General features: G+C 36.3%; 1 protein-coding gene across 1 annotated transcript in view; it reads right to left on the bottom strand.

The window, feature by feature from the left end:
- Window positions 1–24,028, bottom strand: part of LRRC7 (leucine rich repeat containing 7) — a 299,869-nt gene extending 275,841 nt beyond the window's left edge. The window contains exon 1 of the mRNA XM_090269599.1: window positions 23,831–24,028. Within this exon, the coding sequence (XP_090125725.1) occupies window positions 23,831–24,019 (189 nt within the window). The 5' untranslated portion in view covers window positions 24,020–24,028. The remainder of the gene's footprint in view (window positions 1–23,830) is intronic.
- Window positions 24,029–25,649: the final 1,621 nt, after the last annotated feature.

Here is a 25,649-nt window from a genome sequence, read left to right as displayed (position 1 = left end):
ACCCTTTGTGACAGTATGGATGAATGGACCTGGAGAACATTATGCTAAGTGAAATAAGTTAATCAGAGAAAGACAAATACCTTATGATTTCATTCATATGTAGAATCTAATGAACAAACTGACCTAACTAGGAAAATGGAGCCAGACTCATACATGGAGAGAAGAATGACAATTGTGGGGACAGTTACAGGGTGGAGGGATTGAGCAAAAAGGAAAAAGCACTTATCAACATGGACAACAGTATAGTGATTGCCGGGCGGGGGGGGGTAGGAGGGAGGACAAGGGGACTAAATGGTAATGAAAAAAATACAATATATATTAAATTAAAAATTTTTAAAAAGAAAGTGCTCAGGCTATAGCGTTTCCAGGTTTGTTTGAAAACTGTTTCAGAGAAATAATTATTTCGGACACATTATAATAAAATATGTTAAAATTATTTAGTTTAATATGAGTTAATAACTTAGTAAGCAGAGTGAAGTGGAGAATGTATAGGGGGAGATAGCTGGTGATGGACAGAGACTTTACTAGGGTGGTGAACAGGCAATTCAGTGTGCAGATGATGTGTTGTAGAATTGTGCTCCTATAAAGCTGTACAATTTTGTTAACCAGAGTCACCCCAATAAATTTAATTTAAAAAGAATTAACTCAGAAATAATGGAGTAAAAATGGTTTTTATATGATCTTGGTAAAATTGTAAGCTAATTATGACATCCATTTGCTCTTCTTTCCTTCCCTCACTCCCTCCTTCTTTTTCTTTCTTCTTCCATTATTCCATTCCCGTTTCCCTTCCTTCCTGACTACTTGGGTTCATGAGCACCTCTTAAACATCTACTCAGTGAGGCACAGTGCCAGGACCCAAGGATGAATTAACGAAGTATCACCTTTCCCAAGGTACAGTCAAAAAGTAGTTATAAGTTAAAAAAAGAAAGAAAATTAAATGTAAAAATACAATAAAAATATGCTTTGCATATTATATTTTATTCCACAAGAAACATTCTTAGAACTTGCCCTTAACCTAGAGAATCTAGATGCATTAACTTGCCTTTCAAACTAGTCTACACTGTTCCCTCACATTCACATCCACCCCTTAAATGTTCATGAGTAGGGAAGTGACTTACTCAGATTTTTGCTTTTGAGTAACAACTGGCACTTATTACCAGAAGCAGGCAGGTGGGTAATTAGAGAACATCCAGGTGAAAAATAATGAGAGTTGTAGTTAAAGTACTCTCAGGAGGGTGAGGAGGGGGAGGAGAAATCATTAAGACTTGCTGCGAGTAGTATGTGTGCAGTCAAAGAAGGGAATATATTTTTGGTCCAGCAACTCTTTAAGGTCTCAGTAGCAGCGGAGCTGTGGGCTGGTGTGGGAGGTGTAGAGCTGGGCAAAGGCTGGTAGCTTCAAAAAAGATTACAGCTGTAGGAAATGGCAACGCTTATAATCCCTTCTGGTGAATTTTAGCAATATTGAATGTGCTGGAGAGACAAGCTCTTTTCTTCCCTGAGGAAAAATGGCAACTACAATAAATACCCAGGCATTTTATCATAGAAAACAATAAATATCACTGCTGTTATTTTAAAAATACAGGTCTTTTCAGCAACAATTTGTACAAAGGCATTTTTGAATCATATTTTCCCATTTGAAACAGCAAGCTTATTTTAGCGTTTGTCATTGTCTTAGAAGGAGGGGGATATATTGGATAACAGCTGTTGGATTGAAAATATCAGGAATAGCATTTTATCATACACATTCTACCTGATAACAATTGCATTTAAATTTTGTAAGTGAAAATGTTCTTTAACTTACATACTTTACTTGATGGAAGCAAGCTAATAATGCCAAGAAAAAAATAGGAAAAAGTTAAAGTTGAATATAAAAACATAGCTTTAAATGTTTTTAATTTTCATTGTTGCTTGGCATTTGGGGCAAATTCTTGATAACTGCTATACTTAAGACAAGTGGTGTGCATGCATATGTGTGTGGGGGAACACAGGTTGCCTTGGTTTTGTTGTGATTGTTGCTTTTTTAGCAACTATTAGTTGGTAAAATTTTTGGTCATTTATATAGTTATTAGCTTTGTCTATAGAGAGTAAGTAATCAATATGGTGTGTGCAAAATTGGGTTGAATAGCATTAATCTAGAATTTTATACTAGTGTAAGTTTTTGAGCAGGTCAGTAAACCAAAGAGAATATAGTTTATGGTATAACTGGAGTCTATCCTCTAGATCGGGTCATAATGGAAAAACTATAAAATTTGGAATCAGATAAACCTAGATTTGAATTCTGACTCCACCCTTAACAAGCAATTTCCATACATTTTTTCTAAGACTCAAGTTATCATTTAAAAAGCCTAATTAAATTATGTTCTAGGCTTATCTTTAACAATGAGCTTCTGCCAGGCAGATGTCCCTGACCACTAAGCTAAGCAGAATTAGTTGTCTCTCTACTCTGTTTTTATATGATTTTGTGTACACACACACACACACACACACACACACATTCCTCACCTGAGGATATGTTTATTGATTTTAGAGAGAGAAAGGGAGAGAGAGAGAAAAAGAGAGAGAAACATGAATGCAAGAGAAACAGATCAATTGCCTCTGGATATGCCCTGACCGGGGCCAGAATCCACAGCCTAGGTATGAGCCCTGACCGAGAATTGAACCCATGAAATTTTGGTGCACAGGATGATGGTTCAACCAACTGAGCCACCTGGCCAGGGAGTATACATGTTTTTATAATTCACTTTTATAAAATTATAATTATTTATGCAACAAATATGAGGGGGGACTCCCAAAATGGAATTATCTTCTGGAGGTCAGGCCCCTTGTAGCACAGGCTTCCCCTGCTAGGTGAGTGTTCTAGGAAAGCATCTGTATCAGTGTACCAGATAGTGTTGTTGTGGGAAGCTGAGTTCTGCTTGAGTGAATTTTTTTGAAGACTTTCAATGCATTTTCCCATTTCATGATGGGTGATTTACAAGCTGCACCCTTCCACATTGTGTTGTGTGTTTAGAAGTTTTTGACCCAAAATGGTATGAGCTCCATGTCCCATCTTCTTTATTCACCTCATATCACCTCAGTGGATTTATTTTGGTTTCCCCTGAGGAAAAAAACCCTCAAAAGGAAACATTTTGTTGATGTGAAAGAGGTGAAAGAAAAAACAGCAGAAGCACTAAAGGGAAACAGAATTGATGAATTCAAAAAATTTTAAGCAGCGGAAAACAATGTCTCAATAGATGTAAGAATAATATGCAATTTTTTATAAATAAATTTCATTTTTGGGGTCCCCCCTCATATTTAGTGAAATCCTAACTTTGAACCAAATGCTCTACTAGTTTAAAGATTAAATAGTCGAAGTATTATATTCTAGGGTCTTTCATCTTCAACCCTGTTTCCTTGGAGTAGAATAGGCATTCAACAAAAATGTATTAAAAGAATAATTACTATAGGTTTGGTAAGTGTAACTGTAGAATTGGTACATAGCCCTGGCTGGTTTAGCTCAGTGGATTGAGCGTCGGCCTGCGAGCTAGGTGTCGCTGGTTCGATCTTCCAGTCAGGGCACATCAGAGAAGGAAAACTCTGACTCCAAAAAACCTCCGCTGCCTTGCGGCATACCTCTTCAGGGGAAAGGCTAAGGGAGTAAACCCCGACAGAAAATCCGGAGCCGGAGTCCCTAAGGCGGTTTGACGTTGTGGTCAACACCGGCAACTCCTGCGGCGCACCTGAACCCAAGCTGTATCGACTCCGTCTTTCCCTTGGACCCTTCAGCTGCGAAGAGAGGGGGGGTCTGCTGCATGGGCAACAGCAGACCCTCCATATCACCCTGCCCAGGCTCTGTAGCTTCAGCGTCATCGCAAGATGTCGATTCAGCACGGGAGGAGACAGATACTGTGTCACTCCCGAGTTGGACTGCACAGCCATTCTCGGCGGTGCAGATAGACTCTTAAGAAGCTACACCATCGTCTCTCGAGACGGACGGCTGCCGACGACGACGAGAATTGGTACACATGGTGATAGGGAGGCATAGAGGAGAGCTGACTAATTGTGCCAGTGAGAGAAGAATCAAATCTGTGGGAGGACGTGACAACTGAGGTGAATCTTAAAGTAGCATTTGAGATAGAGAAAACAGCCTGAGCTTAGGGACAAGAGAAAGTTTTGTGTTTCCAGACACTGTGTGAGAACCGGAGCACGGGTTTGGGAGGTAGGCTGTAGCCAGACCGTGGTCACATTCTACCCCCTGTAAGTTATAGAGGACACAGAGAGGAGCTTAACCGAGATTATGGCCTGGTCATAACTACATTTGAAAATATCACTGTTGTATGTGTGAAGAATAATTGGGGGTGGGAGGGGGGTTTAATATATATCAATAGGGAGACTGTTCCATTAGCCCATTAAGGATGAGGCCTGACAAAGTCTCTGTTCATATTGTGGAGAGGTGAGATTAGATTTAAGAAAAAGGTGGCAAAATTGACAAGAGTTGGCAGTTAGTTTGAAAAACAAGGTGAGAAAGAAGTAAGAGTAAAGTACGACAGAGTCCTGGTATTATGACTGGATGGTCACCGAGCTGAGACAGAGAATGTAGGACAGGAGACGGGTTTCCAAGGGGGAATTAGACTTGTTGAGGGGAGTAGTCAAGTATATCCAGAAAGCAGGTACAATTCTGAAAACTGAGAAATAGAGCTTAGCAAGCAGAATAGACGGTAAGTTTTCAGTGCAGTGGCTGAGAACATGAGCGTGGACGGGTTTGATAACTAGAGAGAATGGGAAGGTCAAACTCTCACCTCCTTTCCCCTGAAGTTGTTATCGCAAGAGTCACAAATGAAACTGTACCGCCCAGTCTAAAGGATTATCTAGTTTTTGCCTTTCTTAGCCTTCCTATTCCATTTGACAATGTCATCACTCCCTCCTCAGAACTCTCCACTCCCTTGTTTCTGTGACTCTGTTCTTCCATGTGTCAGCACTGCCCACACCCTGCCCTGCTGGTCTTGGTCCTGCTCCACATCTCCTGGGAGTCAGAATGTCTCTGCAGGCTGGTGGGGCTTCACTGGCAATGACAGAAGCAGCCATCATTAATGTTAATGAGTAAATCTACATGGTGAAGGTATATTGCAAGCCTTTATGTAGTCAATTCTTAATTATTTCAAACAAATAAAGGGAATCTTTATTCCTATTAAAGGCCACTGACAGAAAAGGAACAATTAAGGGCCATGGGAGTTATATTCTGCATAATTAATCTTAATTTCTGCTTCAATAAAAGAGAACAAACCTTTAATTCATCCACTTAAAATTTAAAGAAAACAGAAAAGGTAACTTTCTAGGCAATGAATACCACACACACACACACACACACACACACACACACTTGCACATATGCCAAAATAAAAAATCAACAGCAAGTCTACACTGTTACAAGGAAATCAAGAAGCAGTAAAAAGGTTTTAAAGAGAGAATATTTGTTTTCCCTGTAATGTCTGGTCAAGATTTAACTCAGTTATTGCTGTTTGGGGCTCATTATAGAAACAGCAAGCCACCTCTTTGTATAGAAAACATAAATATCATAGGATTTTGTTAAAAATTAATTTTCATATACATTTTGGAATACTAGCTATTACTTAATTTTTTAAAAAAAGACTTCTTTTGGTAAACTGGGACTACCATTTCTCATTTTATAAAAAGGAAGTCACCTTTTTGGTGTTCTTTATGGTATTTCAGCTCCTAACAACTGCCACCATTTGTTGAAGCTTTTGTGTTTTGCTAGGCTCTGTGCTCATACTTTACAGGCATTACATTATTTATTCACTTTTTATTTATTTATTTATATTGTTTTTCTATTACAGTTGGCCTAATTTTTACCCCATTGCTCTCCCCTACCCTGCCAACCCCCCAACACCCATGGTCAATCCCCACCTGTTATCCATGTCCATGGGTCCTTTATACATGTACCTTGACTAAACTCTTCCCCTTCTTTCCCCCATTACCCCCCTTCCCCCTCCCTTCTCGTCATTGTCAATCTGTTCCTTGTTTCCATGTCTCTGGTTTTATTTTGTTAATTTGTTTGTTTAATTCATTAGGTTCCTCTTATAGGTAAGATCATGTGGTATTTGTCTTTTGCTGCCTGGATTATTTCACTAAGCACAATACTCTCCAGTTCCATTCATGCTGTCCCAAAGGGTAAGAGTTCCTTCTTTCTTTCTACTGCAGTATTCCATTCTATAAATTTACCACAGGCTTTTGATCTAATCATTTACTGATGGACATTTAGGCTGTTTTCAGCACTTGGCTATTGTATATAATGCTGCTATGAACATTGGGGTGCATAGATTCTTTTGAATTAGTGTTTCAGGATTCTTTGGGTATAATACCAGCAGTGGGATCACTGGATCAAAAGGCAGTCTGCTTTCACCACTTTTATTCAATATAGTATTAGCAATTCTAGCCACAGTAATCAGACAAGAAAAAGAAACAAAGGACATCCAAACTGGAAAGGAGGAAATAAAATTGTCATTGTTTGCAGATGATATGATAGTGTACATAGAAAACCCTATAGGCTCCCCCCAAAACTGCTCAACCCGATAATTGAATTTGGAAAAACAGGGGGATACAAAGCCAATATTCAGAAATTGAAGGCATTTTTGTACACCAGCAATGAAATATCAGAATCAGAAACTAGAAAAAAAATCCCATTTGCTATAGTAACAAGAAAAATAAAGTACCTGGGAATAAACTTGACTAAAGAGGCAATATATTATTTAATTGACAACAATGAAGAACTACCACTGGGGTGGTAGATGACAAAAACAGTCCTCCAACATACATGTTCTCTTCTAAGCAAGGGAGAAACTGAGATTGAGAAACTTCCCCAAACTGAGATTCAAATTCTAAATCTCTACTGCTTTCCACTACACCATACACTTCACCCATAACTGCTCACCTCAGCACCTGGAGGATCTAGTGGAATTCTGGAGTTTATCTTTGAAGTTAAGCAGTACTAGCTAGCAGGCAATCTGATGAGCTTACATTATTCATATGCTTTATTTCTCTTCTTTCCCATTATTTTTCCTTACCTGAGAAATAGTTCATTATCTCTGAAATTTAGTCTAGGGTCTCTAACAACAAGAGGGCAAATGGAATGTGATTTTTCTTTGCAATTCTGATGAACTTGTATTTGATTCCACAATATATTCACATTTCTCACTTAGAAATTTTAAAATTAACTGGCATTCTTTAAAAAAATGCACCACATGCATGCTATAGTAAATCCTAACTCATGGCCTCATATATCTGTGCATAATTTTGAAAGCAAATGTTTACATGGTAATTTTACATGTGATTACAGGCCAGTTCTGTGGAAGGTCAACTTCGTAATTACACTGATGTAATCTCATGTTCCTATAACAAGTCGAGTATGGCCTGACTTCCCAGGAGTCCCTGGTCAAGAACTGTAGTGTGAAGTGGTTCTAAATCAAAGAAGCCATCCTACAAATGCAGTATGTTGGACTTACTTCTAGAATGAAATCAACTTTTAGGGAATTTCTCTAGAGTATAATAGTAAATACTGTAGAGAAGTTTTCCTGGAAATTTAAAGGGTAAATGTATAGAAAACCAAGTGAATAAAAAATGAAGCAACTTCAGAAAAAAAGTTTTTATATTCTAGAAAATTAATTAATTCTCTAAAGGCTGATTTTATTCTAGATGTGAGTCTAAATTGCTGTGTTCATAAAATGCCCTCTGATTTAGAACTACTTCACATACTGAGGACTGAAACCAAAAACAAATAACAATAAAATATGTAGTAGTCAGTTAACTAGTATTATAAGAAACAGTGAGAAAAGTAGATTGCAAATAATGACCCACCTTTATAAATTTAATTTTAATGTTTTATGTCATTTAATTGGCTTAAATGATACTTCATAGTTTACTGGAGCATTGGATATTTATACTTATCACTGTGTCTTACAGACCATTTTCAAAAGGAAGTATCATAATTTGGTCAGATTTGGTCTGATATACCAAAAGGTTAACCTTTGTAACTTTTTTCTTCCATCTTAATTCTTTTTCTTATTTAAAATTAATTTTTATTTTTATAAAAGCATTACATCAGTTCTCTCTCCTCTCATTTGCATCCCATAATCTCCCTCAGAGCCACTATCCTGGGCTAGGCCACCCTCCTCTCACAGAGTTCTACAGGTCTTCTTGCCTCTGGGCTTATCCTTTTGTGTTTATTTTTAGTGCAGCTAGAACTATTTTTCTAAAATATATATCTGAATATCTGACCTTTCTATAACCCAGTAAATATTCACATATTCCAGATAAAATTCAAAGTTCTGATTTTAGCATGGAAAGTCTTTATAATTTCTCCAGCTTCATTTCTCCCATTGTCATTCTTGCACAATGTATTTAAGCAATACTTAATTTCTTTCAGTTCCTTAAACATGCCTCATTTGCATTTTTTCTGGAAACTGCTCACTTGTCTTCTAGTGAACTCTTACTCATCCTTAAGTCTTACTTGCAATGACATTCCCCAGGATGCTCCCCTGAGTGTCTCCAAAACACCGATTGCTTCCCCTCCTATTATAAAAGACAGCATGCTAGATTCAATTACTTGTTCAATGTAAGTCTGCTCAGTCAATATTTTCCCAGTGACTAGCAAAGTCACCGGCATATAATAGATATATGTCCATGAAGAGATTAATGAATATACATATTAGCTTGCAAACACAATTTCCTATAGGAGCTAGCTGGGTAACTTCAATGTTAGTTGCAGCCTAGGTGGGATCTGTGGAAAACTAGAGCTGCTTCCTCAAGAGCCCAGTGACACTCAATTCCACCTAATTGTCACCAGTTGTGCATCTGGACCCCACCAGATCTTTCTTTTTTTTTTTTAATTTGGTAAAATATGTTATTTTGTAAGTTGGCTACTAGCTCACTTTTTAAAAATTGTCAGGCCCCAAAAAACATGGCTGCTTGTTTCTAATTTCTGAATGAAAGATAAATTTGTATTGCCAGTCCTGATCTGATAAGGTACAGTTTCAAATATTTCACAATTTTTTTTGGTGTCTTTGTGAGGATGCTCAGCTGACAGCTCATATTTTGCATCTAAAACAGAATTTGTTGTATTTGTTTCTTTATATTATATATATTTAATTAAAATTATTGGAGTGACATTGGTTTAAAAAACCATACCAGTTTCAAGGGTACAGCTCAACAAAATATCATCTTCACACTGCAATGTGAGTCCATTGTCTCAAGCAAAGTCTCTTTCCATCCCAATTTATCCTTGGGCAAGGGAGACAAATAAAAAAATAAACAAGTGGGACTACATCAAACTAAAAAGCTTTTGCATGGCAAAAGAAACTGAACAACAACAACAAAAAAGGAAACCAACGGAATGGGTGAACATATTTGTCAATGATAATCTGATAAGGGGTTACTTTCCAATTTAAAAAGTGGGCAAAGAATCTGAATAGATAATTTCCAATATATTTTTAATAGTATCATTTTCCCAGTTCTCTAGGATGAAAATCTTATTATGCCCTTTTCCTCCTTGTTCATTCCCAAGTCTAGTCATATGCCAAATTACAGAAGTTCCGCCTTGGATTAATAAAGTGAAAAGAACATGGGATTTGAAGTAATATTGGCCTAATTTGTGTTCCAAGTCTCATGTTATTTCTTAATTGCATAAACTTTGCTGAATTCTTGTAGCCTCGGGTGTTTCAGTGTCCTTAAAGTTAAAATGAAGATAACAAACTTATTCGTCAGATTTGTTCTGAGAACATAGGAACTATTGTATATGAAATGCTTAGCACACAGTAGATGCTCAGTACATATTTGTTGCATTTCCTGCCTTTTCCTTTTTACTTAACTCTTTCACCTGTCTTCACCTTTTCATTTTCTACAGCTAGCACATTGTCCAAGCATATAAGTTAATATGATCCTAGAAGAACTGCTTTAGCATCTGTTTCTTAACTACCTGCCACTTCAAGAAGAAACATTAAAAATGTAGCTAGTTTATTCATTTAAGATCCTTAATTCCTTTTGTAAACTATATTCCTCTGTAACCTTGTTTCATGCACCCATTCTCCTATCCTCTCAGCTCACTGCAAGATTGCCACCTTCCATCCCTTAGTTCACTGATTCCAGCATTTCTTTAATGCAGTGAGACCTCTATCTTTTAAACCAAATTTTAATATTTATCATATCTTTCAGGTTTTACCAACCATCATCATCGGTACCCATATTTTCTTTCTTCTGTCTTATTAAATGGATGAAGTGTGTCTGTTCTTCTTAAAGATGACCTTTCACGTATTCTGTGACTCCCATGTCCTTTTGCCTTTGGGACTTTGCTCCTATAATTATTCCATCAATTTCCTTCATTTAGTTTCTCCCCTTTCTTCTAATTTATTCTTATCTGTGTATAAATGTGCTTTAATGTCACTGATCAAAAAATAAACAAACTGAAAAAGAACTTAACTTTCAACTTCTCTTTAGCTTGTCACATTTCTTTGTTTTCTCTCACAGCAAAATCTCTTAAGAGTGATGTGAATATCCACATTGTTTCTACAATCCCACCTCATTGGGTTCACACACTGCTACTCTCATCAAAGTCACCAATTATTTCCATACAGTAGTCCCCCCTCTGTCATTGAAGTCAATCTCTTAGTTTATCACTCTCTCTTCTTAAAATACCTTCTGTTCTTTTCTAGCTTCCATGTCAACAACACATGAGTTCTTCCAAATATCCATAACAACGCTTTCTCTCCTTGTTTTCCTCCTCTATCAATAGCAATTCTTCCTCAATCTCTCTTCAGGTCCTAATTTACTATCTCCCAAATCCATTCCATTAGCAAACCCCATTAGTCTTATCTACAAAGCATAATCTGAAATGCTTCTCTTTTTCGTCACTTCATCAATTTAGTTGAAGTCACTGTCTTCTCACCTCAACTACTGTAGCCTCTAATCTTGCCTCTACTTTCTACTTGCCACAATGTAGTCCCACACTGCAGCCAGAAAAAATGTTCTTAAAATATAATTTTTTTCATGTCACCTTTTCCCTTAAAATCGTTCAGTGTCTCCTCATCTTACTTAGACGAAAATATTAAGGTCTTCACTAGCTGACTTGAACTTATATGGTTTAGCCCCACTATCTACCTGAATCTTGTATTGCTCTTTCCCTCACTCTTTACACACCTGCTTTCTTTCTGTTCTTTGAATATGCTATACTCATTCCTTCCCTAGAGTATTCTCTCTGTCTGGGATGCTTTTTTCAGATATGTATGCATGACTCATCCAAATCTCAACACAAAAAGTTATTCCTTAGAGAAGCATTTACTGCCCTCTCAACTTAAAATAGCCTCCCAGCAATTCCTCTGATGTATTTTCATCATGACATTTGCCATTACCTAAATTTTCTTTTCAAAAGCATATTTACTCTTTTTTCAGCACTGTAGATTTTGTGAGAATAAGAACTTTTTGGTCTGGCTGAATAATTTATCTCCAACACCTAGAACAGCTGTCTGCACATAATTGTTACTCTAAAATGTTTGCTGAATGAACAGATCAATAGATATATTTTACCTAAAACTGGCAGTAGAAGTCAGCAAATGAGTTTTCAATCTCACTGAAATTAGAGTGAAATTAGATTTTAATGAGAGTTGATATTTGGGAAAAGGTCAGCAATAAGTGAAAGGATGAGTAAATGTTCAGTTGGAAGATAAAACAGCTCAAATAATGACTGGGGCACTGCAGAAGTCCCAGTTTCTCACTAACACATGTAATCAAGAGTTGTTAATACTATAAACTTTTGTATCGGTAAAGCATTTTAAACAAAAATAGAAATCTGAGTAAGACAAAATTATCTAAACTGTTCCCCACACATATTATGTTTTTTTAATACAAATTTGTTTTTCATCTCACTTTCCCCTTGGCCTCTACAGAGTCACTCTATACTCTATACTATTTATTTATTGAAAAAAAAATAACTGCATGTGAATGCCAAAATAATTCCGATAAAGTATAAATTTGGAGAAACATGCTTCAGGTAAAAGATTAAACAGAGACAAATTTGGATTACTTATGCATTACTTATGTGACAGTTTTATTCTGGACATAGTTTCATATATTCAGATAAATTCTATACATTTGGCACTGGAGGACAGATTAATGCACCCTGAATATCTTTGTGGCAGTGACATAATTGAAGAAGGTCATTTTTTCACTATTATTTAAACCTAGGATCTTATGATAGCCCTCCATATATATATATATATATGTTGGACTGCTTATATAAAATGCCAAGGTTAGAGACAATTCTATGTTTCCACAAGAAGAACACTTAAGGAATTATTTATTAATATGATATTAAAAACATGAGGCAATTTTATTAAACAAGTAGCAGCTTTTATGTTCCACATTTGCAAATTTAGGCCATATTCAATCAAGAGCAAATCTTTTCATATTTCTTAACTATAACTATTGTTTTAATCAGCAACTATGGTGATAAAGTAGTTCCTTTCATTATGAAAGATGTCTTTTGAGTAGAAGAAAAAAATAGTCAATGCTCATTCAAGTTTCAATAAACTAAAATCACAGTTATAAGTTAATACCTTATAATTTGTCACCTTAAGATAATCCATCTATGGTTCATTTGATATCATTAATATTAAAATCTCTCATAAAATAAATAAATGACATCTATTTCAAATAATTTTATTTAAAGGTCTAAGAAAAACATGGCCTTGGGATCCTGAATCCTGAGCAGCAAATGAAGACAAATGTACGCAGAATATTGGAGGACACTTTTTTTTTCTGTTCAACATCTGTTCCCCTTCTTACATTAGAACATCGATCTTCTTTTTAAGGGAATCCGTCACAGTATATTATTTTGAGAGGCATCTAGAATTTAATCTGGAACAAAGATCGTGGTTCCACGGGGGACATGAGAGCAGCGCGGTATGGCCCACACCGTCCTGATTCCGGGCACCTATCCAGAGCTCCTTTGGTTTCTACCCTTTTCCCATATAAAGTTCTTCAGGCTCCTATTAATTTCATAAGCTTCAGATATATTTCCCATAAATGTCCATCTTCATCTAAAATGGTCAGTGGGTTTTTATGGACTGTAATTAAAAAAAACAACTGACCAATAAATCCATAGCTATTTGTTTACCAGTTAAACTTTTTTTGATGGTAGTGTTGAGTTTGTCTAAATTTGTATTTAAGAAGTAAATCAAATTTATTTAAAATATATCCTTTCTTATCAAAAGAAGCTATTTCTCTTAATCCAAGAGTTATTTATCATTTTGCTGTTTTCATAGGGCTTTCATATACTTCATATTATTTGATCCTCATTGTAATCATAGGAGACAAGTAGGAACAAATTTGTTAGTATCTACCAAGATGAAGAAGCTAAGGTTCAAAGGGGTTAAATAAAATGCCTGAAGTATCAGGACCTGTTAAACATAGGTCTGCTTTCTTCAGAACTTCTTACATTATTCTGTAGTACTTCTGTAATAATAACGAGTAACTCGAGTCACTAGGCTGTCAGAACATTTCCTTCTATTACCATTTTTTTTTCTATAAAAATCTTAAATGAATGAATCACCAAACATTAAGTTTGAAAAGAATATTGAAGGACTTACTTCCTTCTCCACCTCCATACACGTAAAAATAAGTTCCATGCTGCCCTTTCTCTCACTGCTTCTAGAAGCAGAGAAAACGTTTCTTCATTTGAAAAAACATTAAGTGGCAGCTCTAATTTATATGGATAAAGTACTCAGAGATTGAGTACAAAAAAATGCAAAGAGTGCACCGTATTAGGTAATAAATTGTGGAGGACCCTCAAAAATTATCCCACCTCACTTCAACCCTCAGAATCAGCATCAAAAATTAAAAGTAGAATTAAAAAAAAAAAAAAAAAAACACTGTTAAGTGCGAGTTTTATTTTTGCGTCCTATGCAGATATGCTTCAACTTTTCCCATCCTTCCTCACCTGTGGCTACCGTCAAAAGCCTTACCCTTTGTGATATAATGGACAGCATCAGAGGGAGCTATTTATGCTGATATTTTATAGTAGGGACAAAGTATTTAGGTAGTGTCTTAATACTGGCTAACAACTGAATTGAACTAGAAAATTCTTTAGAGACATAACTAAGCCTAAAATTTTGTTGAGGGGAATAAGCAGCAGTGGTGGTGGGTGTTGTTTTTTGTGTAACATAAAGGGGGAAAGCTTCTCTGGCAAGGTGATTTTGAGCAGATACCTGAAGGAAATGAAGGAACAGGCCCTGTGGAAGAGAATGCTGGCAGAGGAAAGAGCAGGGCCAAGTCTCGGAGCAAAGAGCCTGTGTGGCTTTATGTAAAGGCTCAGCACAAACAGCTCCCACACTGTTGTCATAGCCCATTTGCGGGTCATTAACTTGGAACTTTATTTTACCTGCTGGCTGCTGGCACAATTCAGGGGTATTTTTGTTGCTTGTTTATTTTCTGAAGAGCCAATGAGGATTTCTGCTATTCATGGTCCAGTGACTGGAGGCAGGCCATGACAAAAATTTCACTAGTCTGAAACCACCCTCTTTGATAAATTCCTGACTACTTTATTATTAGATGATCAATGTTTCAGGTACACAGCTCTGCAAGGGTGGTGACATAGAGGGCTGAGCATCATGCAACTGCTTCCTTGTAGCCCTTGCCTGGCACTTGGCTTCTCAATGTGTGCTTTCTTCCTGGAAAAGCAACTGTATATACGAATGCTATTTTTTCTGGCCTCTTTCAGCTTACCAGCAATATTCTATATTGGATGTAATATTATGATTTTACTTTCATTTTTACTACATATATTTATAAAATTGAATTTCAACAATCACTTAATTAGAAACAAAATACTGGAAGAAGATGGGTACTGGAACTCAATTTCATGTTTACTATGGACTATAAGACCCCAAACTGGTAAGCTGTATTGAGGAAACAATTACACAGGAAAATATCATTTTATAGTAATTCATTTGCATTTCTTTTTCTTTATTTAATCTTTATTGTATTTTCCCATTACCATTTAGTCCTCTTATATAACTCCCCCCCCAGCAATCACCACACTGTGGTCCACGTCCCTGAGTCTGTTTTCCTTTTTGCTCAATCCCTCCACCCTTTACCCCCCAACTACTAGCTGTCATCCTGCTCTCCATCTATGAGTCTGTCCCATTTTCCTTGTTAGTTCAGTTTGTTCATTAGATTCCACATATGAGTGAAATCACATGGTATTTGTCTTTCTCTGAAAGACACTTAGCAAAAATAGTCTCAGGGTTTATCCATGTTGCCACAGATGGCAGTATTTTGTCTCACTGTGGTTTTAACTTGCATGTCTCTGATGATTAGTGACATGGAGCACCTTTTCATATGCCTATTGTCCGTCTATATGACCTCTTTGGAGAAGTGTCTTTTCAGGCCCTTTGCTCATTTTTTAATTGGGTTGTTTGTTTCTTGGTGTTGAGTTTTGTATGTTCTTTATAGATTTTGTATATTAACTCCTTATTATATGTACCAGTGAATATGTTCTCCCATTCTGTGTGCTGTCTTTTTATTTTGTTGATGATTTCCTTTGCTGTGCAAAACCTTTTTATTTTGATGTAGTCACATTTGTTTATTTTTTCTTGTTTCCCTTGCCTGGGGTGATATATCTGATAAAATATTGCTATGAGTAATGTTTGAGATTTTGCTGCCTATGTTTTCTTTTAGGATTTTTATGGTTTTGGGTTTAACATTTAAGTTTCTGATCCATTTTGAATTTATTCTTGTGTGTAGTGTAAGAAGGTTGTCTAGTATCTGCACATATCTGTCCAATTTTCCCAGCACCATTTATTGAGAAAAATATCTTTAGCCCATTGTATGTGCTTGCTTTTTTTTGTTGAATATTAATTGACCATAAAGGTGGGGGTTTATTTCTGGGCTCTCTATTCTGTTTCATCGATCTATGTGTCTGTTTTTATGCCAGTACCATGCTGTTTTGATTACTCTGGCCTTATAGTATAGTTTGATATTAGGTAGTTATTCCTCCAACATTTCAAAAAGCATTATATCCTATTTTTTTATAAGTGGTATATAGTATAACCATACATAGAAGTATTATTTGGCAATAAAAGGCAATAAAGTATTGACACATGCTACAACATAGCTGAAGCTTGAATACATTATGTTCAGTGAAAGCAGCCAGTTACAAAGGACTCTATGTTGTATGATTCCACTTATATGAAATGTCCAGATTAGGCAAATTCATGGAGAGAGTGCCAGGAGCTAGGAGAAGGAGAGACTATGGAGTGAGTGCTACTAGGTATAGTGTTTTTTGGAGGAGTGATTACAATTTTCTAGAATTAGACAGTGGTAATGGGGTAAAATTCTGTAAATATAATAAACCTACTGAACTGTACTATACTTTGTGAGGGTGGATTTGATGGTATGTGAAATATATGTCAATAAAACTGTTATTTAAAAAAAAGTGTGTAGGTTTACTACCTATCTTTTCTTGTGAAGAAGTACCAGGTATTTGGTGTTTATGAGTGTTTTCCACATTTGACCATTAAAATGTTTTTACAATAAAATAGCAAAAGTCTTATATGAGACTTTTAAAACATTTATTTAGGAGGAGAAAGAGAATGACAGTTCCCATACTTTGGTGGATTTTCTAATCCAGAATGCGGGAGCTGCTGATTTGGGTCATGCTGAGGCAAAGCTGAGGCAAAAGTGAGGCAGGATAGTAAGAAATTAGGAAAATTCCTGGGCAATTGGAATGGGGAAACTGAGACAAGAAAATTAAACAAGGTCAAACAGTTTGAGCAACTCACAGCCAGTTGGTGAATTGCAAGAATTCATCTTCCCTAACCAAAGACATAGCTTAAATCTTCCCAGTCTGGGAGATAGAGAACAGAGACTCAATTAATGTCATTTGTGCCAGCTAAACCCAAGGACAGATGAAATCAGAGGAACAAATAACAAAAACCCCATTAAGAGCCAGACAGACCAAAGATAAAAGTAAAACAGTACAGCAGACCAAAGAATATTCTCAAACCCCACTATGTACTCATTTTAACACATCAGCGTATTAAGAATGCACCTGGAAAGCTGAGGAATATTCTGCTGAAACCCTCTCCTAAGATTCTCACTCACAGGGGAAAAAAAAAAAGATAAAAAGCCCACAGAACAAAGACTCTGTGTGGGTTCACTCTAGAGCATGCCCATGTCCCTTCTCAGACTTGAACTTCTCATTTCCTCCTAAACTCCAAGGGTGCCAAGGAGACTTGCAGCCAGGGGAGCAGAGGGAGGTGACAGCTTGATGTGGGCTTATCCTGATACTCTCTCCAGGGCCCCCTTTTTCTCTGACTTCTTGGTGAGCTAAAAGCAGCCCACTTTAGCTCACTTCTGTCTCTGTCCCAATGAGCTAACAGCAGCCCTGCCTCAGCTCACTGCTTTCCTATAACTTTTCTAGGGGGCCAAAGCAGAGCACAGCCTATGCTCTCTCCTGTTCCTTCTTCTACCTTAAGCCCTTCCTTTGTTTCACTGTCCCTCCTTAATAAAAATAAAAATCAGCTGGACTCATGTTGTGAAATCTCTCCTACACGAAGTCCAGAACCCACACACTATAGGCTGGTCTGAGGTAAACCCCACTGCAAGCCAGGTCCTGTCTGGTAACAAAATCAAAGCCCGAATGGAGACATTATCAATATGCCTCCAGAAAATGAGCAGGTATGAAGAACACATAACTTAATATTCAAAGGAATATTTGTTCCTTTGGTTTTCCTGCTAATTATTTTAAAATATCTGCATGACCTCCACATACACATATCACTTGCTTTCTGACCCTTGAGCCTGTTATGACACTCTAATAGAAGCTAGAACCTCACCTTCCTCATATGTAAAACAATTCCTTTGATGTCTCTACAAGTGAAATGCCTTAATTTAAAATTGAAAGATTGGCAATATTCCAGAATTAGCTTTGAAAGTGATACATAGTAAGGAATATATCCTTCTTTTTCTATAGAACTAGATCAAAATCAGTTGAAAAGCCCCATTGTCCACCCACAGAGTCTTTTAGATTCATGACCATAGTAAAATTTCCAAATTTTACCCCTGCAAACAAAGTTGCAGCAACACCTGGGGAAAACACAGGTAACTTCTAGCAAGTTCTAGGATGAGTTTGTACTATCATTTTGCTTTATAAATTTTAACATTTATTTCTCTGCAATTTTCTTCTTTCTTTCTCTTTAAGAGATATTATTTTGTCTCCTTCTTTTAATTCTCACCTGTAGGAGGATGACTTCTTAAATCCAGCTCTAACTCTCACCTCTCTGCAGAATTAATTATATTTTGTTTATTTCTTTGTTAGAACCTCTACTTAGAATAATATTTTACTTTGATAAACCAAGCTAAAAAAATAGAATGTGTCCATAGGAAAGTCACCAAGATGGTGAAAAAGCCTCCAGAAAACATGTCCTTGAAAACAGTCAGTGAAATTTCAAAACTAGTTCTGGAAGAAAGAACTGTAAGGCAAGTTATATGAATTCCTTTAAAATATTTCAAGGATCAAGGCAGTAATTCCAGCAGCATCATTCATTGTCTAGGGAAGGAATGCCTTAATAATCTTTGTATGACTTTCAATAATTAGCCAGTGTCAGATAAATGGATGGATGGACCTAGAGAAACATTATCAACAAGTTGCAGAATCTTCTAATAATCAGAACTTTCCAATAATGCAATGATCTACTTTTTTAGTTGGTGATTTCTTTCATTAATAAAAATGTTCATGAAGATGTTGGATGACTGCTGCTATAGAAATAAGAAGTATCCATTTCTGCACTGAGTGAGAAGTTGAACTAGTTGTTAGTTATGGGTTCCTGTGAACACTCATGAGATTCAAAGCAAAACTGTTCAGTTATCCACTGAGATTTTGACTTGTTACTATTGCATAACCTATTGTATCCTAACCAATACATAGTCTTTGGTAATAGTTTTGGATAGACTATAACATCCCACGTGGCCTAAGGAAAGTTAATTATACTTTCTGGCTGGATTTGCTTATTAGTAATAAGAAAGACTAAATAAAATAATCTCTGAGGTTGCACTACTAAAAAATGATATAGTATTGTGACTCTGTGAATCAAGGACATTCCCTGGAGAAGTGGTGGTGTTATCACAAATGTACTGGTGTAACTGTTAGAGTCAAAAACTTATCATGCATTATGGGCATGGGATTGATTTGCTATAAGCTGTCTTTGGAGATTTCAGATAGAGATGAAGTCATGACACAACAAATTTTTTGTTGGAGAATCAATACCCATAACTATCTTGAGATGTTACAGAATCTTACATTTGTTTGACTGAGAGTCAATGTGATAAGAAAATGATGAATAACAATTATTAAATATTTTTATATTTCAGGTATTCCACATGCATTATCTTGCCCAGTATTCTATCTATTGATCTATCATGTATTTAAACACAGATTGGTGCTATTCTTTTCCTGGTTTTGCTAATGAAGATAATGAGGCTTCCAGAAACTAAAATACCTTCCCAACTAAGTAGAAATACTAGGATCTAATTCTATGTTTGTTTGGGTCCAAAGCTCAGGTTCTTAATCTCTAAAACATTTCAGAGTAGGTTGAAAACTTTTAAGTAGAGAAAACTTTTGAAGTATGTGCTTTAGATTTAGTCTAATCCTCTTTTACGTATGTTTAAATTGACCTATCTACCAAATTTACTTTTCATGTCTTTCAATTTTAATTGCATTTTTGGCTTTTCCAAAATTATTTATATTCTTTTTTTTAAAGTTGCTTTTCAGCTTGAAGATTTCTCTGCAGTTTTTCCTTTCATTAGTTTTTCACACTTGCCTTCCGATGTTAGTTTGTATATAGGATATACAATATACACCCATTAAGGTCTATTACTCTGTCTATAATTTTAAAATTCAAAATTCAAAATAAGCAAAAAAAATGCTAAATTATAACTTGTGTGGGTTTCTATCATTTGTAAGAGGCATGTCATTTTGTATTAATAATACCAGAGGAATACATAGGAAACCATAAAAGAAGATGGCAGAAAAATTAAAGTTATTTAATATAACTTTAATGATTTAAGTCCCTGAGGGTTTAACACTTTGCCTACAAGTCATTAAAACTTCTATACATTGTTTTTGCTTAATAGAAACATTTCCTTGTGAAATGATTTTGTAACATTTTGTTTGTAATGTTCATTGTGGTAATCCCCTCAAGAGTCCTTCCACTCGTTCCCTTTGTATTGTTGCTAATAATCACAACTCCACAGAGGTGGCCAGTCATTACTTAACCCAATCATAATGATACTATCTTTCTTGCCACAGTGCATTGCATAGCAAAGGGTTAGGATCAGCAACGAGCAAGTGCACAAGGAGACTTAGGGGCAAATTATTTGAGGAATTCTGGGGTAGACACTTTCTTGTCTTTCTCAGAAAAAGGGAGTTTTCAGGAGCCAGATATTCTTCTTTTTGGATGTTGTAGAAGAGAACTCTAGAACTGTTGCAGCAAATCTGCCACCATGAGAGGAACCAGCCTCAGAATACAGTTCAGCCCACATAAGGCAAAGAAAAACATACCAGCTCTGGAGCCTGTCCTGATGGATCTTCCACTTATGTGAGCCAACCAATTCTATTTCTTGTTTAACTTACCTTCGATTGGGTCTTCTATGACTTGAAATACACATAATTAACCCTTATTACACATCATTCTTCTCATTTCTTAATTTCCCATCTTTCTTAAAATGCATAACTATATTAATCCACTATTATGCTATATCTCAAGTCAGATAATTTAGATCACAGCTCACTAGCAGATACTTTAGAAGAAACTAACTTACAGGACTGCTTTATGAAAACAACAAAATAGAATCTGGGGACTCATAGATACCTTGAGAAACTACGTGAAAGACCTTTGAAATATATAAAGCATACCACTAACAAAAGGTAATAATTCCTTATTAATTCTAATACATTGTGGAAGTCGTCGTCGTCGGCAGCCGTCCGTCTCGAGAGACGATGGTGTAGCTTCTTAAGAGTCTATCTGCACCGCCGAGAATGGCTGCGCAGTCCGACTCGGGAGTGACACGGTATCTGTCTCCTCTCGTGTTGAATCGACATCTTGCGATGACGCTGGAGTGTCCTCTCCAGTGAAGCTGAAGCTACAGAGCCTGGGCAGGGTGATATGGAGGGTCTGCTGTTGCCCATGCAGCAGACCCCCCCGCTCTTCGCAGCTGAAGGGTCCAAGGGAAAGATGGAGTCAATACAGCTTGGCTTCAGGTGCGCCGCAGGAGTTGCCGGTGTTGACTACAATGTCAAACCGCCTTAGGGACTCCGGCTCCGGATTTTCTGTCGGGGTTTACTCCCTTAGCCTTTCCCCTGAAGAGGTATGCCGCAAGGCAGCGGAGGTTTTTTGGAGTCAGAGTTTTCCTTCTCTGATGTGCCCTGACTGGAAGATCGAACCAGCGACACTTAGCTCGCAGGCCGACGCTCAATCCACTGAGCCAAACCAGCCAGGGCCATTGTGGAAGTATATATCTAATATAAGTATTGGGAATGTCTTTGGTTCACTTGCATTTTTATTGCTGGTGCAATCCTATTTAAGCTTCTAGTGACTTAATGTATAAAACTCTCCAATGGCATTATCTGCCTGATGCATCAAGTCAGACAGTGCTGTAGACTCACAACTTCTCATAACCGGGGTCCTCCCACTCTTCATACTCTATCAACATGCAGTGGGAGCTTACCAACTGCACCTCAGCTCTAGACTCCTCACTGTACCTCCCCTCTTCTTCTCCATATTTACTATCTTAATTTTTACATCTATGCTTTTGCTTTTTATTCAAGCCCTCTCCCCTCCCCTTCAAGAATAGAACTCTTTGCTATACACCAGTTCTACCACAGTATTTGGCTCTTGAGCTCAGATTATACATTACTGTGCATTTACCTCTAATGTTTCTGTTTTCTTTGTAATTAGGTTGTCAGATCATTAAGAGCAAGAATTGGTTTTTCTCTTTTAACTCCTCCCCTAAAGCCTAAAATACTGTGTAGTAAGTATTAAATAAATATTGCTTGATTAGTTAATCATGATTTTACTATTTATCTTACAGAATCTGTCACATGAATCTAGAAAAAAACTTTAAATGACTAGATGAACCTAGGGGTGCCAGATTTAGCAAACAAAAATATAGGGTGCTCAATTAAATTTTTATTTCAAATAAATAACAAACTATTTTTTCAGTATAATCATATCCAAAGGAATACCTGTAGCATAATTATATTTAAAAATCATCTACTTTTTAGTTTAAAATTGAAATGTCACTGGATGTCCTTTATTTTTATCTGGAAATCCTAGATTGGCTTTCCCTACAAAAATACTGTGCTTATTTTTCTAAATTGGAGCTAAACACCACATTGTTTACCCTTACATAGTTTTCCCCCCTTATATGGTTTTGCTAATAACTTGCATAGTACATGCAGTTCTCTGCATTTTTCACCCGGCAGTGACAACAAACAAATAGAGTAACCATTGCAGGGAAGTCGCCATGCATGCATACGTACAGAGAGGCAAAGATGAGTAATATGTCATTTCTGCCCTCAAATAGCTCATAGTCTGGTGGAAGAAGGGAAAGCCCATTTCAATCAAGCCTCTACCTTATGTGCAATCCAGATGGCAACCCATTTGGTAAAAAAAAAATTTAGGTCTGACCCAGCTCTCCTGAGCGAAGATCTAATATGACACTGCACTTAGGTTCTCAAAAAAGAAACACATTGGTTTTTGAAGTATATAGTAAATAGTTCTTGACTTTGAAGTATTTATACACCATAATTAATAACCCTAAATGAAAACAATTATAGTTTGTTTTGATCAGCGTGCTACACTTAGATTTTGATACAGAAGTTAGTTTTATTGTAAAAAAATATTTTTTCTAGTTCCTGGTTATTTAGCATGCACTTATTTAGCATAAGCAATGAAATGTATTGTATAACATTTTTTCCCCTCCTGGCCATTGTGCAAATATTTCACAGGAAAATGCCACTCTGATTAATTAATCTGAGTCACTTATTTAAGTGATTATTAGGGTCCAGTGGTTTGGATTTTGAACCTCTCTGCTGTGTGGCCTTTGTCTGCTTTAACTAATCTTTTATCATCCAATATTTTCTGCAATGAAGAACAAGATCACAGGAGACATTTTCTTTGCATAGCACAATGTTAAAATGGTTCTGTGTATGTGTGTGTGTGTGTGTGTGCAAAGTTTGATATCATTTAAATTTTTTGCTGCAGTGTATTTACCAATTGTATGTCATATAATTTCAGTGATATTTGGAATAATCAAAGATTTCAAATACCAGAAATGTTTTCCATAATAGTATTAACTGTGTGTGTGTTTGAAGTATTTCTTAGGCCATATAATTCAAGGTTTTAAAACAATGTCACCTGAACATAGAACATACAAAATTTTCAGTTCTGAAATAACGTCATATTTTTCCCTTAAAAAAACACAAACGCAAGCTATCGATCTTAACCCACCAATCTGTATTTTCTTGGAGATCATTTTAAATTAAAATAACAATGCATAATCTAAAAAATGATGACTTACTTGGAGTTTGATTGGTTATCAACATATCACATGAAGTTACAACGAAGATGGTATTAAAGGTAATTAGACTATTGGGGAAACTTATAGCAATTTGAGTGATTTGTTAATCACCAGGACAGAGGGATGTAGTTAGCATTATCATTATGCAAATTTTTGGAGATTATGAAATACTGATTTATAGGGTATATTTTAGGCTGTCAAAAATTACCTTGGGTAGCTCTTCAATTTGATTGGCATCTAGATAAAGCTCTTCTAATGTCCGTTCAAAATTAAAGACCTCTTTTGGCACCTGCTGAAGGCTGCAGTGGGAGTAATCTAAAACAGAGATGATTTCTTCTTCACCTCGGAAACATCGGCACGGCACCAGACGGCCGATGATTTTCCGTTTGGTGGTCATCTCCAGGCACTGCACTAGAAAAAACAGGGGAAAAAAATTATTTAATCAACTCCCTTTGCAGGGCATTCTTGTAACATTTAAAACTTAGAAATTTAATGTTGGTACATATTTTATAATTACATAATACTTCAAAGTTTATACTGGACATGCCCATACATATATCATTGAATCCTTAAATGACCCTACAAGGTATATGAGATAGATTTATTCTCATTTAACAAACAAAGAAATGGATTCAGAGAGGCTAAGACTTCCCATTATCACACAGTTTTAGAATAGCAGAACTAGACCAGAATATAATCCTGACTGAGTGCAATGCTATTACCATGCCTATATTCTCATTTGAAACATGGATCTATGATATGTTTTTAATTTTACTAAAATAACAGTGTAGAACAGAAATTGTGGAAAAAAATATTTTTCTCCCATTTCTGCAAAATTAGTTTCAACCCTAAGGTTTGTGACACCTTTTTTTTTGCCCCATAAATTTATTCCATTAGTCAACATATATTCATTGAATAACCACTCCGTTTGAGACACCAACCTAGGTATTGGGGTAGAGTGATGAACTGAGCAAATTCTCTGTTTTTATGAAGCTTATATTATGTTAAAACTACAGGTCAGAGTTGAATTGATTATGTGCTTCAGAATGAGGGCCCATCTTTATGAATCCAGTGATTTTAATGGTAGAAAACAACTTGTAATCACAGTAGGAACCTGCAACGTCCTTGGCATGTCTTTAGGTTAAACTGACTGAATGCCATGAATTGTATAGACTTGTGTAACAGCACCTATAACACTTCATTAAACCTACTGTTTTTCATGTCAATCTTCTCACAGACTATAAGCTTCTTGAAGGTAGAAACTGTGTTTTATTCACTTTTTGCATTTGCCTTGGTGTTTGACACTCAGTATATAATCAATGACAAATGTAGAATGAACAAATGAATGTATGAATGAATAAATGAACATGTTTGTGACTCTGCCTCAACCACTTCAGGTACTGGTAATGCGCTTGAAAAACTTTTCATTCTAATTAAAAGGTCACTATGTCTGTGTATGTATCCCCAGGAAGAATAATGACTAGTGTTCTCCTCTGAGTTCCCAGAGCACTAATCATGTACTTTCCTAATTAATTGTACCATTTTCCAATATAATAAGTGAGTTCTGTTGGGGCCAAGGATGGGTAACCCCCCAGATATCCAAGAATGGCATGTTATTTTGAATTAAACTTACTTAAGAAAATATGCTGCAAGAAGAAACCCTGACAGCTCAGTCCCCCTAAAAGCAGAAGATAAATCTCCATGTTACAGGTGCCGTCCCTGTTCCTGGGGGCTGAGATAATCTTATCACAAGATTTAAAAGAACCCAAAGTCTTCATCAAAATAAAAAAGTTTTTGCACAGCAAATGAAACCATCAACAAAATGAAAAGATAACCTGCTGAATGGGAGAAGATATTCACTAATTATATATTCAATAAGGAGTTAATATACAAAATTTATGAAGAACTTATACAACTCAACACCAAAACCCACAAACAATCCAATTAAAAAATGGGCAGAAGACCAGAACAGACATTTCTCCAAAGAGGACATATAAGTGGCCAAGAGACATGTGAAAAGATGCTTA

The sequence above is a fragment of the Furipterus horrens genome, unplaced genomic scaffold, assembly GCF_987537825.1.
Source record: "Furipterus horrens unplaced genomic scaffold, mFurHor1.1.pri manual_scaffold_3, whole genome shotgun sequence".
Taxonomy (NCBI): domain Eukaryota; kingdom Metazoa; phylum Chordata; class Mammalia; order Chiroptera; family Furipteridae; genus Furipterus; species Furipterus horrens.
Note: the sequence above shows the minus strand (reverse complement) of the source record. Positions and strands in the feature narration are given on the sequence as shown.